Raw genomic sequence first — 20781 nt, 5'->3', positions numbered from 1 at the left:
TAGCTATGTAAGTATGTGATTAATAACAGTCTACGTGACGGCGCATGAAACTTTTATTTGTGGGGTTTAGCTGTTGCCCCAGCGACCGCCCAAAGCGAAGGCTGTATTTTGACCAACGTTCAGTCCACGTGAAGCCTCGAGGGCGGAGAACGGTTAACTTCGCACCTCGTTCATAAATGACGTAGGACACGGGTCCTTGATGTATAATGACAAAGAGTTCATATTAAAATCTTTCTGAAATTAAATATAATTAATTTATTAATTAAGTGCTTAAATAAATAACATTTTGAAGTGTTTTAAAAGTTGTGGAGAAAGTAGCAGTGTTGTTTTTGGATGCACTTGAATAGACGGAGTAATGCCATGACTCAGAGCACTTTATCCAGCGCTGACCGACCACACGGGAGCATCCGTACTGTCACCGAAGAAAAACTAATGGTAAATAAGACTTGTGTGGTCTTGACTAAGTATTATAAAGTTGAACAAACAATATTGGCCTAGAATGCATAAAATGTCCCGACCCGTGAACTTTACCTACTTTTCCACGTAAGTATTTATAGCTCCGCAAAGTTGGTTTTGTAAGTTGAAAAGAAAGTTATATTATCCTCGAGTGCTTGAGGCTATTGTTTTCAAGAACTTTCTGCGGAAGTCATCTGGGTAATTTAACTAGAAATAAATTGATGAAAACCGAGAAGAATTACTGGGCTTGTTAAGCGCAGAACAATTACCTAATTTTGGTATTTTGGTAATAGATAATTAACCGCCTGTTTTTATAAGTTCGTAAATCAAACAATACATTATCTAATTATTGTGATTAAGAACGTATAAATAATACGATAAAAGTAATCCTAAATAATACTTAGTTTAAGTATTTATTTTCACTTTTATAAATATTATGCGATTAAAATTAAGAATACGTCGACATTATTGTCTAAATATGTTAGTTATTAAACTTTCAAAGGATGGTAGTAGGTAAAACGGAAATAATCAGAGACGAAAATTGATAATTTCTCTTATCTGCGGTCATAAGTATATGTATCGACTAATACGGTAAACATTTACGAACTTCGGCAGGGCCACTAACATTGAAACTGATTGAAATAATCGGCACTATAATTGTTTAGCATTAGTTAGTAATAGTTAGTACCGATTTATAGTAGGTATACGCTGTAAACGTTGTTAATGCGGCGATTACAGGCATGTATCTAGCGTGTGAGCGGAAATCAGTGATGAACTGATGACCTATTATGTGACGTTGGTTAATTAACCAAGGTACTTTATATTAGTAGCGAATATAATGTTGCATTTCAGTATTTAATTACAATTTATTATTTTAATATTGGATGGTTTTCATCAAGCGGCCCTTAATACCTACCTTTGGCATGGCTTACCGTCAGGTATCATAGTAAAGTAAAAACTTGAAAACAGGTTTACTAAATAAACATGTTTTGTAGTTTAATATATCGCAGAAAGTTGTCCTGCTGTGGTTTTTCATGTACCTGTCCTATTTCCTATGTCTGACCATGGTCTATTTGCGTGCCAGACGCTCACAACTGACGAGCATATATGTACATGTACATTGTACAACATACCTACTTACCAATCTAATGAGTTTTAAAGGGAAAGCTAAATATGCGTCAATTTTGATGAGATAGGTACTATCTATTTACTTATGTATATCCTACTAGCTGACCCCCGCAACTTCGCTTGCGTCACATAAAAGAGAATGGGTCAAAATTTTCCCCGTTTTTGTAACATTTTTTATTGCTACTCTGCTCCTATTGGTCGTAGCGTGATGATATATAGCCTATAGCCTTCCTCAATAAATGGGCTATCTATCACTGAAAGAATTTTTCAAATCGGACCAGTAGTTCCTGAGATTAGCGCGTTCAAACAAACAAACAATCAAACAAACAAACAAACTCTTCAGCTTTATAATATTAGTATAGATTACTAGCTGACCCGCGCAACTTCGCTTGCGTCACATAAGAGAGAATGGGTCAGAATTTTTCACGTTTTTGTAACACTTTTTACTGTTACTCTGCTCCTATTAGTCGTAGCGTGATGATATAAAATATGCTTCTTTTTTACGAAAAATATTCTCAAAATTGTTTATATCTCATAATATAACGAAGTCGCGCTAAGGTATATCCGCCATTAAAACAGTTGCCATGACAACGGAATTTTGTTATTTTAATGTCATAATAATATTTATTATTCGCTACTTCGTTCGCCACTTGAATTTTCCCGGGAAATGCGTCATTTTCCCGGGGTAAAAAGTAGCCTATGTCCTTTCTCGGGTATCAAAATATCTCCATACCAAATTTCATGCAAATTGGTTCAGTAGTTTAGGCGTGATTGAGTAGCAGACAGACAGACAGACAGACAGAGATACTTTCGCATTTATAATATTAGTAAGGATTAGGGTTAGTCGTAAGAAGTAGTGATAAGTACCTATGTTCCTATCGCCCTCTATTTAAAACGTTATGATTTTCATCTGCCGTAACATAATAGGGCAATAGGACACAGGAAAATTGTTAATGCATATATCAAGTCAATATAATTAAATGCCTCTACGGGTACTATAGTCAATAGTCAGGTGATTAAACTTTCACCATATAGTACACCATAGTGTTGGACGAATAATTGTTGATCAAAAAAGTAAATGACTCCTTCATGAACTTTTTCCTAAAGAAAAAAATACAGGAGTATGGAAATTACCAGACCAGTATATTTTCACCACTTAAACATCTACTAACTAAGAACCAATGCAATGGTACCGTTACATAATAGAATGGTTTCAGTTTGCACATTACCGTAAGACATAGCCGTATACTAAACTTTACCTAGGTGTCTTTATTTATATGTAAAGTTGAGTGGTTTGCACTGACTATTGAGTGTATCTGCAACAGGTGGCGGTGCGCGTGCGGCCGCTCCGAGCAGATGAAGGTCCTCGCATCGTGCACGTGGTCAGCGATAAGGTTACAATATACTTATATTACATTCTCGTTATTAGCAAAAATGTATATCTAAATTGCTGGATAACACATTCTGGAGTGATATTGGAAAAACAACACAATATGCTTCACTGAAACTGAAACATTATTACTTGCATTCGTTGTTCATGAACAATGTTCCGCAAAACATATATATATAATTTTATAATAGGTTTCTTCTGTTAACATTCCTCAGAGTTTCCTTGTAACAACTTAGGGAATGGAATGGTATATTAATATACCCGTGATTATACTTCTATAATGAATGTCGGCAGACAATTAGAAGTCTATGCCTTAAGAACAAACCCGAGAACTTTGTTTACCCATCAATCATTCTCACTCTACCGAAAGACAGATTATAGGGATTTACTATAATCTTTTTATTTCACATTTAAATCGTATCATTCTTGTATCAGTGATAAAGTACTGATGTAATCAGATGCTGGTGTTGGAGGAGGAGGCGGATAGTCGACGTGACGTGCTACGTCAGCGGCGGCTTAACGACAAACATTACGTATACGACCGAGTTTTTGGCGAGGACAGTACGCAAGTACGTAAGATAATGTATTACATAACTCATCATGTTTAGTTGTTACGTATAATTGTTATTTTCGTAACGGAAGTATTAGTCGTTGACATATGACATGCATCTCGACTGCTAATTAACTGCTCTTATTGATGAGCAACTAATCGCGTCGGCAATAAACAATGGCCATTTGTATCTTACGCTGATCACATCGACAGCTTTGATGGATCATTCGGCAGTGAGATGGACACTGTATTCATTTGGAAGAATAGTATACATGTCTCCAAAAAAATCATCGTGATATTTTTCTTTATATCACATTAGTGATTATTTTTTATAAGATAGTGTATCAGACTAGATAAGCAAGAAAGAAGTGATAGACTATACACACAGGTACCTAGCCATCTGGTGGCATGCATGAATATCAATAAATTTACTATTGATATTAAATTTGATGTTATAATGAGAACAGCTTCAAAGAGCACAATAAGAAAATAAATCATACTAATTCATCTACTCGATCGTGACATACTTGCGTGTTTCACGCAATAGTCTCTACGCGCGTTTACAAACACGTTACATTTTATGTTAAGTCATACTAATAATGTAACACCTTATGAGATTCATGTAAATTTTGTGGTTGTTAGGAAGAAGTGTACGACGCAGTATGTGCACCGCTGGTCAAGGATACTTTGCGAGGGTTCGCTGGAGCCGTTTTCGCGTACGGCGCGACCGGCGCTGGCAAAACACACACAATGACCGGCCTCATGTCCCGGGCTCTTAGTCATCTCTTCGCCGGTATCGCTGAGAGTGAACACCCTGACTTATACGAGGTATGTATTTGCAGGTTGCAGGATCTTTTGTTTAACGCCTTACCACTTCTACTAGTTAGTCATCAACTAATGTCCTTAGTTACTTATCAATAACTGTTGTAGCTTTTATAATTTAATCGATATTTTATTATTTAAGCTTCACAACAATGATACAAAAAAGTATGACACTTTGTATAATGGTAAAAAGTAGAGTCACAAGTTTACTCTGTAGTTGCATTCCACACTACCTATACGGCGAGCTCCTTAAATATTTATGTTGCTATAATGTTAAATACAAAAGCCGCATTGTGTGGGCTTTATGTACATAAAAAGTGTTGGTAAAGCTTTTCATTAGCTCACTCCACTTTCAGACGAATAGTCGAGGTCGCATCGCGGTATCACTGTCTTGCGGTTTGAATAGGAAAGCATCGCGGCCTTCTTGCAAATCCTATTACCGACCCTTTTGTACTCGGTTCTATTCACGCCCATGACCTATTATTCAGATTATTTGATATTCTGTCTCCCCAATCGATTGTTCTGGCATTGATTTTAATAATTGGAGTAATTTCATAACTTTTTTCACCTTGCAACTTTAACATTATTACCTAGATAAATTCAGTTAGGAACTATTGAACATATTAGCTATGTATGGTTAGTATTGGTTAGCCTCATAAAACTATTTATCCGTGAACAATACATTTGTCCCATGGGTGAATGTTGTGTGTGATAAGCAACCTTGTTTGCTGAATTGAACTGCTAATTTTATTCGTGCTAAAAGTTTATAAAGTCGATATAGTATGCAATGGTTTACACATTTATAAACAATAAAGCTTTTTTAAAAACTCTTAAAAATAATGCTACCATATACATTTTTACGATTATCTGAGTATAACATTAGAGATACGCAATTAGAGAATGTAAATATACAATTTTAGGAGTCCATCTTTGTTTTCAACAGTTCTTCTATTACTTTTTATTTCATGATTGTTTGCTTACAATCACTTACTTAAAGAATTGCCTGAAGAATAAACGTAATCATAAATGTAAAAGTCTATCGCAGAGGTAGCAGATCGGTGCGGCTCTACATTCGCGCTTTTCTTTGAGCTTGTGATTTTTTTCGATTGATTCGAAAATTGAGCGCAACAAGAATGTGAACTCTATCATCTCGGTATTTTTGGGAACCAACATCCCATTGCAACTGCTGTCGTAAAATATTGTTGTTATGTCATGCACCTTTTCTTCTTACGCATGTTATCAAAGAAATAAGTAGGTTTAGAGAAGAAAAAGCGAAGGTTGTAGAATTTTATTTACTGAAAACAAAAAGTTAATTAGAACCTAATCGCTTCTCAATTAGGTGATTGTAATTAAGCAATCTGGAGTCATAAAAAAAATCCTATGAGCGTAGGCATACCTACTATTTTTTCTTGCTGCACTTGTTGGTCTAAGATATTAGAATTGACCGATGATGACATTTGAAAGCGATTTGCAACAGTGGGAGCGCATGCAATATTATTATTTATAACACACTGGAACGCTGGCAGTGAACATTGACCTTGTGCCAGATCGTCGTAACAAATAATCCTAAAGGGGATCGCCATAATCATTGCGTCGCAACGTGCAATTGGTCACCGCTGTGGAATATTAAAAGTCAATTCCTCGTACCACGGAGATAACGAGACGCGTACACGTGTGGTTTTATAAGATACTTAATGTCACATGCTGTGAAAAGTCAGAATCTAATCTGTTTATTTTATCTATCTTGCATTACTGAATAAATAATTTTATCTCTGGGAGGGAGAATCAGGGAGCATAGATACCCGGACACAATAGCCTGCGGTAAATTACTGTTTGGGAACTTTAATAAAAGGCAAGTCATAATGATTGTACCTAAACCCTTCCATTTGCATTATTTTTTAATTCAAGAGAAAGTAGGCCGATGATGAAAATAGTTTGGCATATCTATACTAATATTATAAACCTGAAGAGTTTGTTTGTTTGTTTGTTTGAACGCGCTAATCTCGGGAACTACTGGTCCGATTTGAAAAATTATTTCAGTGTTAGATAGCACATTTATCGAGGAAGGCTATAGGCTATATATCATCACGCTACAACCAATAGGAGCAGAGTACCAGTGAAAAATGTTACAAAAACGGGGAAAATTATGATTCACTTATGTGACGCAAGCGAAGTTGCGCGAGTCATTTAAAATAAACTTGCGAACAAAATTAGATCCATTTTCTTCCATATCAATCTTTTGCCCCAATCGTTTAAAATCTATATCTTGTCACTTAGCGACAGCGACAATTTATTGGCACTCTTGTTTATCTATAGAGGGATATTAATAAGATAGCGCCAAGTTCAATACCTCGCTAAGGTCGTGCAGTGCGTAATAGTTTTCACCTTAATAAAGGGGACATTGTGATTATGAAACATGGGAAGGTATAATAACTATAATAAGGGTATGTTAAAGTAACGTTCCACGCTCACGGCAACGGCGTCCGGCGTGACCTTGACCACGCGGAAGTTCTTTACGATTTTCTTATGCATATTTAGAAGGTAGACCCCGAGTGCTGAAATTGCACCACTCTGACTTTTTAAGTCGTTTGTTTTTTATTCATGTTATCACTCGAAAACAAGTAAAAATGTAAGTATGGTTTTTGTATTTTCCTAGCAAACACTATTTCTTACATTACAGTCTTTCCTAATGTTGCGTTTGGCTTTGGTAGTAAGATTGGTAGGTAATTAGCAAACAATCTTACATACATGCGTCTTCATGATTAAGATATATAAAACTCTTCTTCCTCGACTATAGTTGGTACTTTGTAGTATGAGTTTTTTGAACTGCGAGTACTATTGAGTACTGCAAAACTGGCAATATGCCAGTTACAATATAGTTAGCTAGCTGCTTAGTAGCTAGTTTGTTTGCTACGGTAATAGTTCAGAGTTTTAGATTCTTTACAGTATTTAGTTGTCGTCAAGGTGTTTGTTGCAGAACCGACGAACAAAGACTAGAATGAGAAATATTGTTGTTAAATCTTGTTTTTTGTATTGGTATTTTAGATGTGAACCTTGTAATTTATTATAAAAAATATATTATATTTATCTAAACAATAAGGTAGGTACCATGCTGTACCTTGATAATCCTGATGAGGCTATCGATCATAATTATCAGTTATAGTATTAAAACAATACACAATAATTGGGTGATGATAGATAGATCTAATTTCGCTTCATCGCAAAATATACGTTAGAATTCAGTTAGTGAGTGAAACAAAAACAGTAAAAGATCATTTCGTTGTATAAAATAATAAATGACATATGAACATAAATTAACTATAGCACGTGCTAAAAGAGCCTTCGTGGACTGTACAAAATCAACATTTTCATGTTCACAGACATGTAACAACTAACAACCATAAAACGATATCGCCTGTAGAGACTAGCACGACGTTTATCTTATCGATTAATCTATAGATAAGTAATATAAACAGCTATACTCCCTTATCCCTCAGCTAAATGACAGCTACCATCAAATATACGTTAGTGGTGTAAAGTAGGCTGTGTGCCACCACGCTACGAGCTCGAGGCAAGGTCACTGTCGAGGCACGAGGTGGCGCGCACCTCCGACGCGCCTGATTGACACCGGACCTATCATTAAACCGTGAACACTTTCTTCAATACCTTATTACTTTAACTCATTGAATCTAGTACAAAAATGACATTAATGAGCTTAAGGTTCAATATCCGTTTTTTGTGTCGAATGACTATCATGATAGTCAATGTATGTAATTTGGGTATACGTTTGACGAAACTAAATAAACGATGTACTGACGTATACATACGACTATTTAATGATCGATTTTAAACTTGGTTAATGTCCTAGGCTATAATCTTAAAAAGGTAGTTTAAATAGTGACCATGACCAATTACCAGCACTCGTGCTAAAACAACATAAGTAGGTACTTCGTTTTAAAATACCGGAGCTTATTTTAGAACCCAACGTTATGACTTATGATATGTTACTCGTGTTTCATTAGTTAACGGAAATATTTTGAAAAATATCTATACCTACCTACCTTTAAAGAATGATAAGCAGATCAGATTCATTTTATCGTCATAATATATTTTGGGCCATTTTCCATTAGTAATTTGTAGAGAGCCTCCTTTAATAATACTACACACTGTGCTATACAAGTGTGCACTCAAAAATTAGATGTTGTTAATTGTATATGTTCTTGAACTTGTAAAAGTAAGCGATTTCTATATCAAGCCTGGTAATTTATTAAAGAAACACGATGGAGAAATTAGTGGCAAATCAAGTTCAGTCGTCACGCGGGCCGTGAAAATTGCTTACGTCAGTACTCAGTAGAAGAAAGCATCGTTTAAATATTCATGGCTAACGTGAGACGAGGCATTCTATTAACTTGAGCACGCTAGCGTGACCCGTCCGCAATGATAATAACCATAGGTAACGAGTTACAAACAGGTGTATAAACACTCTACTAATGATTATAAGGAAACATCATCAAAAAGTCGACTCGATATTACAACTCACCAACAAAAAACGTTCTACTGACTGTATTTTAAAGGGTTGGCCTTCCATTAACACAGTTTTTAATAAGGTTTGCTATTTCTGGGCCGGCATTGTAGAGCAAACCAGACTCAACGTGGCCTTTACCTACTTAGTAAAGCAATAGCTTAGTACTGGTACCGAGTAGTAATCTTGTTTCAGTACTTAATGCATTACTACAGTACTAAGTTTCGAATAGATGATAAAGAAGTAATTCATTTTGCATGTAAGAAGCTAAGTATTCAATTAAGTCTAGTATAACTCTTTTTTTTCTTGTATTTTGTTTCATATAGCATCTACGCACGATGGTGATAAGGATTGATTGACCACTTTTCTAATGAAAACTATATCCTAGGCACTTGACAATACCTATATAAAATATCTAGTAACCATTGATCGAGGTTTTATTTGGAGAAGCAATTGGCTTTAAACCATTTGGGCCGATTAATTGCTTTGGTAAACGATCGGACGATACCTAAGCGATGTAATTTACTAAATGAAGTATTGTGGTGGGTTTTCGCTTTTAGAACAATTGTGGTGCATTTTGCGCTCGATCTGATAGCAAAACAGCATTTGTGTTTATTTCTTGCCGCATTGTGGCACAACACGTAGCGTTCTCATTGTAATAAACCATGTCCATAATGCTCTGAGGTGAACATTAAGTGTTACGTACGTGCTATATTTGGTAGCTGTTATAAACAAGTTCAAGACTTCAATTTAGCTTCTATACATAGGTAGAGTCTAAGTACTACAAAATACTACAAATAAAAAGTTGTTTATAGAAATTTCGAATCGAAAAGTTTTTATTACAATCCATCTAGTAGTTTCACGTGATGCTGGAACCTACAGTCAAAAATGTTCTTAATTGCATTCTAGATATCTGTATCCGTTACTTAACAACCTCCAAAGGTTTTTTCATATATATTCTACTAGCTGACCCGGCAAACGTTGTTTTGCCAAATAAATAAAAAAGAAATAGTGTCACTTAGGGTTATGAAAAAAGATGATGGCCGATTCTCAGACCTTCTTAATGCTCACAAAATTTAATGAGAATCGGTCAAGCCATTTCGGAGGAGTATGGCAACGAAAACTGTGACGCGAGAATTTTATATATTAGATGTACAGAATCGAACCTTCTTCAGATTAAAAAAATGCATAGATGATTTTCGTGCATTATATTTAGTGCATATAAGAAAATACAAACCAGAGAGCTAGGAGGTAAAAACTTACTATACCTATGTAATTCTGTAGGGAATGACAAACATGCATCATACTTATATTGATGTTAGGTGTAGGTACATATTGTTGCTATTAGTTACACTACAGTGTAGGTGTCGTTACATCGATTACTACTGATGTTGAAGTAATTAAACTATATATGTAAGTACTTTTTTAATCATGAGCGTAGGGTTTGAATCTTCTCTATACTGCTTATGCACCACTTTGATGTCAAATGGATTAACTATAAAAAAATATAATTTTACTTCAGAATAAAATAAATTAGGTACTCTATACCTTAACAATAATGTAGTGAGTTTGGTCATTACAGGAGACTCTAGCTTCTTTTACTCTCTCAACCTCAACGGATTCTTATAATGAGTAAGAAAAATTGCAAGCAATCGTGGTAGTTATTCGAAAAATGACACTGCAAAATATATTTTCCTTAGCAAATTCTTAGAGCATGAAAACATATGCTTTCCATATAAATGGGTGTGTCTGCTGTTTATTTGCCTTACCTAATATTAAATGTCAGTAATCGTCACAAACATGTTTAATATTTAAATTAGAGACGGATATACAATCATATAATCTAAGCTAGAGACATGTTGCAGATAGGTATTTCCCGCGTTGTATGATTTGACATAATATTTGCCTAGCCTTAATAGAGATATTATAAGTGTGGTCCTAAATGAAATTGCTCACGATTAAACGTGCGTCCAAGACTATGAGGATAAATCGGTTAGAAATGTTATCTTTATGTAAGCCTGTATCTTACTGCTGTGTATGTATAAATTCAAAATGGTTTTTTATGTGCAAAGTATGGATAAAGAGTACCTATATACTAATGAAATTATTTATCTTATTAAATATTTCATATACTTATTTGGCTAATGACACATTTTTACAAAATATAATAAAGGCCTTTTTAAAAAGAATGATTCAGCATATTGATGAATAACTTGAGGCTGTTAACCTATGACTGTACCTTAAATCTATAGCAAATACATAAAAGAACAATGAACGTTTAAAAATACATAGTAACCTTTAACTGAATCAGAAGTAGTGAAAGACAAGAAATATGTTTTGGCACTTACAATGACGACAAAGAGTGAGTTTATGAATCATTACGTTTTAGATATAGACTGTACATTTTTTACCTAACCGTCTGGTTGCCCACACAAAAATATTTTCTTATTTTTAGATTGTCTAACCAAAAAAATCGTACTACAGCAACACTTGAATTTCCTCAATATTACGGTATGCGACGTAAAAACCACTACAAGTGTGTTCATCTTTCTCATTCATTATTTTCTTCTATAAATCTTATATCTTTACGTTTCTGCATCTGCAATGCGCCAAAGAATAAAAATAGTTTTATGTTAATTATGAACTAAATCCATAAGTGGCAAAATTATTTCTTTTTCGTAGCCTATAAAAGCGTCGGCATCAGTATTATGCATGTAGTTACTATACTTATATTTATGTTATAACCTGATTTACATATCGTATGCGTAATATTATTCCTTCTGGAAATTCCTTACTAATTGGGACTGGGAAAACTGAATAGATTTACGTTGAATACGCAAAAAGAAGTTTTGGAAGCATGATTTTTACGGTTTTCTTTTCATTCTGTTGTTATATATTTGCTAGATAGGATGTTTAGAAAGACTGGAACCTCGGAAATCGAACGGTCTAATGTTTACACTTTCTACCTATATATCTAATATCCTTCTTACACAATGTACTTTTGTACTTGCTATAGAAATATAGCGTTGATAGTTGTACTAGTCTGTCTAGCTAGAAATATGCCTACGTCTTAGCAACAACGTACACAATGGTCAATCCATCAACTTAAAATAAATTAGGTACGATAAAATGTATAACTAAGTATCGTAATGAAATGAGTCAAACATTCACTTACATTATTTCATCGATTTTATCGGTGAAATGATCTGAAACATTGTTTGCTAGGCATATTGTGTACATTTCATAGCTATTTCATATTCATAAACTCCAGAATGGTTGTTTGCTATACGACCAAAGCGTGGAATCAATATGTGTGAGTGAACTACGTACATATATACACGGAGGCATCGACTAACGACCCCTAATGATCATTGATGTTTGACATACGCGAGAGAACAAACAGTTCACTAGTTATTCACAAACACTCAAATTAATGTTTGAACTTTATGCTCTGTTTACTTGACTTTTATACTATTGCCTGTGCCTACATTCTATGACGTACATGGTACATACATTTGTATGAATTAAACGTTATGTCCTTCCGTGTTTAAGAATTATGGCAATTACTCCAAATTTATCAAATTTTGATGGCAGTGGAGAGTGTGTAATAGAGTCGATGGCAGGTAATAATAAAAACGTTAACATAGAAGTTGGTTGATAGCTGACAAGTTAATTGCTGCTATATATGAGCACTGGCTGCGCTAACGTAAAACTTTTATATATTCAATTTAGCGTCAGGCGTTTGGAGTTTATTTTGACTTTGATGAATTTTCTTGGAAGCTTTAATAAATAAGCGTTAAAGGAAGCAAACATAAATTTATAAGTATAGTAAATGTATGGCGGGTTGACACTTGACTAGGTGGTAGAAGACAAACAAATAATTTTCTGTGCAGTTTGTTAGATCTTTGAGTTCAGTTTTTAAAGTCCCCATTGCCCAAGTTGGGGGAGATTTCTTTATTCAAAAACCCTCGTGATGTTATTTTTTATTTATATATTTTGTAGGTAACTAAAGAGATGACAATCGTGGTGATTCAGGGTTACATAATTTATTTAACTAACGAGCAGTAACGACCCATTGTTCACTTTATTGTTATGATAAAAATATCTTCATAGATAGCAAGGCTGGTTTTCAATGCCTACGAATGTCTACGAATGCCGACGTAATTTGGGGCTCGTAGTAAGTCTTTTTTTAACTCTACCCATTTGAAACTGATGCATTTATCCTATGATTTATTTGTAGGTGAAAATGTCATACATAGAGATATACAACGAGAACATTCGGGATCTTCTGAACCCGGGTCCACCTTTAGAGTTGCGTGATGAGGGTGGCAGCGGGGCGCCCGTGGTGGCCGGCCTCAGTGAGCTGAGGGCCAGCAGCGCAGCGCACGTGGCTGAGCTACTGGCCAGGGGCGACCGTGCGAGGACTGCAGAGCCCACACACGCTAACCAACATTCATCAAGAGGACATGCTCTACTCAGGTATAAATCAGCTCTGTATTCATACCTCTTAAACTATCGTAAATATTTGAACAGTTCCTCGATTTACAATATTTCAGTGTTATTGTAACATTTCTTGTGACTTGCTTCAGGTTTAACCATGTTATATCTTCTGTAGTGGAGTGTTTCAATCTTTGTCAGTTTTTCGCACACAACTTTTAAAATTGTTTTTTTTTTTAAGATGACGATACACAGCCATTACATTTGTTATTCCTAAATATAGGAAATTCATAGATTTTTTTGTCCAGCGTCACAGCTAGTCAACGAGTGGGTGACGTGACTCAGCGTGGGAGGCTGTTCCTCATCGACCTGGCGGGCTCGGAGCGGGCGGGGCTGCGCGCGCGCCGCCTCGAGGGCGCACATATTAATAGATCCCTACTCGCGCTTGGAAACTGCATCATGGCTCTTTCTGGTGGCGCCCGGTAATTGTTTATTTATTTATGACTTGTGTAATGATGTTGTTTATCACATTTGTTTAAGTGTGAAAGATAAATGGCACAAATTATTTGAAGACGGTTGGAAGAAGTGTTGCATTTTTCTTTTGGCTTCTGCATGTCATCCATCTTAAATATACCAATCCAACGAAGCATCTACGAAATGCATTGAAATTTAAATCTCTACGCGTTAAAAATATTCACAAGTAAGAACATTCTGCTGATTTTATGATAAACACGTAATAGTGTAGATATTTATAGATATTGTGTACACAATACACAATAACACGTCGAAGTTGTTTGCTAAATGTGATCAACGTCAATAGCATGAAGTTAATGTATTTGCTGTACAGATTGCTATCAAACAACTGCAAAGATGTTATCAAATGCCATTCTACCTTGATGGTACTTAAAATATACCAGATAAGAGCCAGCTGTTATTTCACTATTGCTTTCCGTAAAAAGTTATTTAACAAACATCCAACTATTTGTTTAGCAAATAAATTTATGTTTAGGTACCTATCTAGTCTTATAGGTTTATATCAAACGAGCAGTTTAACTTTTTGTTAAACTACACGTTCAGAACTATACACCAGTAATATATTGTCAACAGCAATGTGAAAGTATAGTAACGCCTGCAAAAGAAGAAAACTTCAAAGATAAATGTCGATAGTGGCCTGTATCTCTACGTTTGCCGTTCATGTGGAAAAACTCCTTTTCATAAGTATCTCTTCACTCAGATACGTGAACTACCGTGACTCTAAGTTGACGCGGCTGCTTCGTGAGGTGTTAGGAGGTCGGTGTCGCACGGCCATGGTGGCGCACGTGTCGTCGGGCGGCGCGCACAGAGACACCACGCGCTCTACCCTGCACTACGCTCAGAGAGCTGCCTCTATCACCAACAGGGTATAACATTAGCATCTTTCTTCACCACCTATTTATTGAGTTCTTTTCAAATTCTGCATTTCGAATTATCCAAATTATCCATCATCCAACCAAAAAATTTTGGTTTGTTTTGCGGAACTGAAAGTTAGCCTGCCTACCACTGAAGATATAATATGGCATTAAATTATATTACCACGTAAGACCCGTAAATAAACACAACATGTTAAGATCCAGGGTTGAATCTTTCTTTGTAATTGTGTAATAACTCATCTGTAAATAATTTTAGGTAGAACGAGAGTTAGTTGATACTCCAATGCCTCTCTCTCAATACCGAACAGTTATCAACGAGCTGCGCGAGGAAATCGCCCGACTCAAAGTCAAAATGAAAGATGATCGGACAAGGTACACATTACTCCTTGACGTATTTATTTGATACACTCAGATAGATGTAAAAATTCAAATAAAAAGTATATGTTTTACAGTAAACCAAAAGAATTTGCAAGTCAAATTGTTGATGAACAAGTAAGCAAAGAAGAAACGGCAGAGAATGCAGCACATTTGAAATCTCTGCGGGAAGCGATCGTGTCCACATTCAAACAACAGATGAGATTACGGCGGCGTCTCATGGAGCTTGACAGTCATCTTCTTGGCCTAGCATTAGATGCAGAGCGGCAACACGCTGCGATTTCACACTGGGAAGCCAGATTCAATCGTCTGTACAAACCTATCAATATTCCAGGATCGAGATTGAGTACGCAACAAAGTTATAGGTAAGTTTAGTAATTATACTCTTGTCGTATACTTTTATTCGTCGTTCGCCAGTGGGGGATTTCTTTTCTTATACCTACTCTTTAATGCGTAACACAGCATATTTAAAAAAAACTTGTAAGGAATGGTTCTTCTTTAACATCGCCTGATTTCGCTACATTGTCAGGCGATACCTAAGCGTACTTGTTCGATTTATACAGGGGTGGTACTGGTTTGTCTTCAAGTAGTAGTGAACGAGCGGAGGCAGAGGTGGCTGTGGAGCAGGCGTGGGCGGAGCTGGCGGGCGTCGAGCGCGAGCAGGAGGCCGCGCGCGCCGAGCGTGAGCGCGTCGAGCGACAACTCGAACAAGTACGCTTACGCGGCGCTCAACTCGAGCAGGTACTTATTAATAAATAATTTATTGTTAAGTTTATGGTCATAATGTATGCTTACATTGCTGCTTACTTTTTATAACTCAATCTAATCGTGATTTTAATATTGGAAAACGATTCATCACCACAAGTTACATGTGGGATAAAATCTGCCCCAAATTTTAGAATTCCTGCCTAGCGCCTATGACATATGTGTTCTCATTCCTCTCTTTTTTATCATTTGGCTATAACACACACAGGAGCTACCAGCAACAATCAGCAGTGGTCCAGAACGAGAGGTGTTAGCTCTAGTATGTCGTGTGCACGAGCTCGAGGCAGACAAACTAGCCCTGCAGGGTGAGCGAGCGGCGCGGGCGCATGAACTTCGCCGGCGAGACCTCGCGCTGCAGAGAAGAGACGCGCAGAGACGACTCTCTGATGAGATTATTACAAGACAACGGAGAGCACTGCAAGGCGAGTTTAACTTCAATTATGGCAGTGATAGAAGTGATAACAATACTTCGAGCGACTATAACATAATAGTTACATACTTAAAATAAAAGCACGTTTTGCCAAATTTGTTTCATAGTCTAATAGCGGTCGATTGCTTTTAACTACTCCAGTCTGTTGTAAGAGTTTTTAAATGGCGCGACGTGGGATACGATGCGCACGGTTGTAAATGTTATTCACAATTGGATACAGATCTGTATCATTATTATTCTTCTTCTGATACATTTACGGTCCGCAGGAACGTATTCTTCTGTTGTACTTTTATATAATTCATAAGGTTTTCTTAATAACATTCTAGAGGTGGGAGTGGGCGTACCCCCGGAGCTGGCGCAGCTGTACGAGTTGTATCAGCAGGAGATACACGCGTCCACGTACACTGAAAGCAACGACATCTACACTCCGCCTTATCGCCTACCGCCTATTTCCACTAGGTACATACCGTCTTACTTATTGATAGGTAGATAGATCTGGGCTATTTCTAGAATGAGTTTATAACTTGGATAGTTGATAACATTACATTCTTTGGAGACCTGTTTAGAGAACTCATAGACAAGTAAGGTTTCAATATTAAAGATTACTCGATATCTACGTTCACTGTTCATGCACTAATATTGACTGCGATACGATATTTATAGCACATTTCTTTTGCACCCGGATTTGATTATTGATAACTAATCAAAACTTTGCCTCTCAGACAAATACCTATTGTAGTCTGTCTCGGGCGATTTATTTTTTTTGGGCGAGAATTATTTTTCTTCACTACATTATTGTAGGGAGTTATTCCCAATTGACTCATAAAAGGAATGAATTGCAGAAAGGTTTATTCTATGTAACGTAATAAGTACGTAAGTCAGAGATAAATTTAACAAAACAACGTCTTAATTATTGTATTTAATTATTTTCCTTTTCCCCGCGTTTTATTGTTTAGGGTAATCCATAATGATGTTTGTGAATAGCAAAGACGTAATAATTATGAGGACGTTGGTTCATGTTTTCTATGATGACTAAGTTATCCCAAACTTGACCGCATAACCCTTAGTCATTCTGAAAAAGACTTCTTCCGGGGTTTACCACCAATCAATTAGTAGTATTTTCCGTAAGCGGCGAAACCGACTGTAACAATAATTTTCACATTTTCCGCAGTTTCATTACCTACAGAAATTTACCAAATAGAGTAAAACAAGTAATATGTACTACAAGTGGTGACGAAAAGTCTGCAAAAAATCTGTCATAACCTCCCCGTTACATTACTCAATATTGTGTCTTTAAATAGTAAAAACTTTTGTATTTCACTTTGCCTAATACATACCTATTATTATGTTTAAAAGATTTATCTTCAAGTATAAGAACTACAAACTACTTTTTGAAACTGTTTCACTTATTCTTTGAGAGAAATGCTTTCACTGTGCTACGAAGTGCTACGAACTGCTACGTGCGTAGCATAAGTGCTCTTTAAGTGTAACAATTAGTGGCAACCAAAAATAATCCCAAGCTTTTATTTAATTACTCAGCATGAAATAAATTAAACCGATACCGTATACGGTCTATGAAAACAGCAAAATTAAAATAAGTTAAGTAACTTTATGAAATTTTGTTAAACATTTAATGAAAAAATCAATCAATTTATTAATTTTACATAAACCAGGGGTTCCCAACTTTATCTTATCCGGGATCTATCTTAGTCCGGGACTACTTTTATATTATTCTGCTTAGCAGGAACCACTATATAAGTATATTAAAAATAAAGTGTAATAATAGTCCTAAAAATTTTAAATTTTAAAATCATTAACCGACAAAATTTTGGCTTCAACGGCCCACTGGTGGCGAACCACTGCATTAAATGGACGAAACTAAGCTACTTAGTTCCTACTCATTAGAATGTATTTATGTTGTAGTATGTCAGAGCTGACTTGGTCGGAGAGCTCGAGTGGGTCTGGTCGCGGCTCCAGCTCTGGTTCAGGGGGCACTCTCCTCGACTACCGTCTGCCGCGCCTCGCACCCACTCCTACACCACGACCAAGAACACGGTACAGGTAATTTCATTATGCTGTATGAAACGTTCACGGTTTATTTGTAACTATTAAAACACTTGATTACTCTTTTTGACTTTTTAAGATTTTGACTCTTATATAAAACGATGCAAAAATTCACGAATTGAAAAGGAGCTTGGAGCGACAAGACAATCATTTTTAAACTTTTCTAAATTCTTCGGTATTTATTACATACTTGTACTTGTTTATCAAAAGAGCATTGAATTTTCGTTTAACGTGAGATGTATATAAATTGAGTTACTGAATCTATACTTCTTCTTGTCGAATGGTTAGTATTCAACCTCGTGTGAAAGTTGTTCAAGCCGCCCAATGGTATTTGACGTAGCTTAATGATTTATCTATACTAATATTATAAAGCTAAAGAGTTTGTCTGTTTGCTTAAACACGCTAATCTCAGGAACTACTACTAATAATGGTGCGAATTCAAAAAATATTACTGTTGGATAGTCTATTTATTGAGGAAGGCTATAGGCTATATATCATCACGCTACGATCAATAGTAGCAGAGTACCAGTGAAAAATGTTACAAAACCGGGAAAATTATGATCTATTCTCTCCTAGTATCTCATATTAATGTTCTATTTCCAGTCAAGCGAGTGGGTCAACAATGAAACGCTACGCCAGCGACGACAGCTTGGTGACAGCTGCGCATCGGGACGATCCACAAGCCCCTTGAACTTCCACTTCCTCTGGTTTCAGACACTGAACGTTGGTTGAACTTCGTATACCGATTGTGTATTCCCCACCGAATGATGCTATAGTACAAGATACAAGTCAATAAATGGGTCTTCAAAGGTTTGCACCTAATCCGACTATGTATCTCTTGAGAATTACCAAAGATTTGTCTGAAGATAAACTGGCTGTTAATGCACAGTTAACGTTTAAGTTCTATACATTCCACCATAAATTTCGCTGTATTTTGAAATTATTTTTTTATTAGTGTTGTCGCAAAATCTTACAGCTATGAATTTCTGTTGGAAAAAAAACTATAATGTCATAAATATGTGCGCGTGGTTCACTTTAGTGGTGTGACGTGTCGTGTGAGTTAGCTATTCGCTGTATCAAGCCATTTGTGGTTTTGTTTTGTTTTGTAATATAAGTATTTAATAAATATGTATTTCGCCTGAAAAGGCTTAAATATGCTTTATTTTATTAACAGAAATTTCCCATAGCTAAAGTCTTGTGGTTTAATTGAATCAATTATCGTAACCGATGAATTGAATCATCTATGTGGTTTTGTGTTTGGTAAAACTAAATACCTAATACGGAATAGTTATTAATTATGTTACGTATTGTACTTTGCGCACAATGGGCAGTATTAATTAGGTAAGTATCTACAGCACGGATGATGAGTAACTATTAATCATGAACTTAGGTAGGTAGAACTGTTAATATTTGAAAAACCAGCAAAATTTAACATAAAGCCATGGCATGGATGACTAAATTTAATGATAAAAAGAGAACAATAGGCAGACGTAAGTGAGAGTTCCTATTTACCTACTTGTTATCAGCTAGCAATTCACTTTTACGTAGGCGCTCTCGTTGGTTTTCCCATAATATTTGGAAGCTCCTGAACAATTTATCATAGTAAGTAGCGAGCTAGCTACTCACGTGCGTCATAGTGGCACAGTGAGTAATAGTAGCTGTCACCTTATCTATTCAGGAAAAATAAACAGGACGTATAGGTATTTTCACTTCACATTATTTTTTCAGGATTTAATTAATGAGGAAGGAACAGAGTTGTTAGACGTCGTTAGTTTCTTGAAAGATGCTTTTTATATACCTACAGTCAAGAGGCATTTATAACTATATGTAGGTATAACATCAGAAGATAGTCGTAAGCGATTTTATATAATACTATCAAGGGGTTAATGATTCCTTGGTTCGTGTTTGAAATGTAGACAACTGCATTACTTTGACGTGTTGATGCAGTTTGCGATTTAGTACATCGTGCTGCACGTTTATTGTGCATGTACTGATGGTATCGCCCTTTAGGTTCTTCCTTACTGAAGTAGTTGGGATGATCATGATGACATCGTGCTCACATGCCCTTGTTATATATTGCCTACATGTTACTCAAGTCTGCGACTAACCTTGACATCTGTGATCGATTATATCAAGTTTAAAAATCACTGCATTTTCCGAGCATTTAATGTTATGTAATAGGACTTGTTTTTGTATTCTTGAACAAGTTTTGAGCCGTCGATTAGAAACATGGAATCATATCACAGATTGATATAATGTCAGTAAGACGCTAAAAACGATACCATAACACACATTTAATCGAACACGCTGTTCTAATCCTTGCGCTGTTCCTTACCATCTCTGTACCTATTGAATCAAGAGTTTGTTATATACTAGTGGCCAGGGGGGAATAAAAATCCTACACTCTCTATCAAATAGTGATTAATATTGTAT

The 20781-nt window shown here is 36.0% G+C and overlaps 1 protein-coding gene across 1 annotated transcript; it reads left to right on the top strand.

Annotated features, from left to right (window-relative positions):
- The first annotated feature begins 52 nt into the window (after nucleotides 1-52).
- Kif19A (Kinesin family member 19A) lies at nucleotides 53-19409 on the top strand. The gene is made up of 14 exons (XM_076117054.1): nucleotides 53-435; nucleotides 2910-2978; nucleotides 3433-3543; nucleotides 4167-4352; nucleotides 13109-13347; nucleotides 13614-13787; nucleotides 14540-14705; nucleotides 14971-15086; nucleotides 15167-15454; nucleotides 15653-15830; nucleotides 16063-16276; nucleotides 16611-16743; nucleotides 18208-18345; nucleotides 18952-19409. Exons 1-14 carry the CDS (start codon nucleotides 334-336, stop codon nucleotides 19037-19039), a joined length of 2202 nt encoding a protein of 733 aa, XP_075973169.1. The 5' UTR covers nucleotides 53-333; the 3' UTR covers nucleotides 19040-19409.
- The last annotated feature ends 1372 nt before the right edge of the window (nucleotides 19410-20781 follow it).

This window comes from Anticarsia gemmatalis, chromosome 8 (assembly GCF_050436995.1).
Source record: "Anticarsia gemmatalis isolate Benzon Research Colony breed Stoneville strain chromosome 8, ilAntGemm2 primary, whole genome shotgun sequence".
Classification (NCBI taxonomy): domain Eukaryota; kingdom Metazoa; phylum Arthropoda; class Insecta; order Lepidoptera; family Erebidae; genus Anticarsia; species Anticarsia gemmatalis.
The sequence above is the reverse complement of the archived record's forward strand: the minus strand, read 5'-3'. Positions and strand labels throughout refer to the sequence as shown.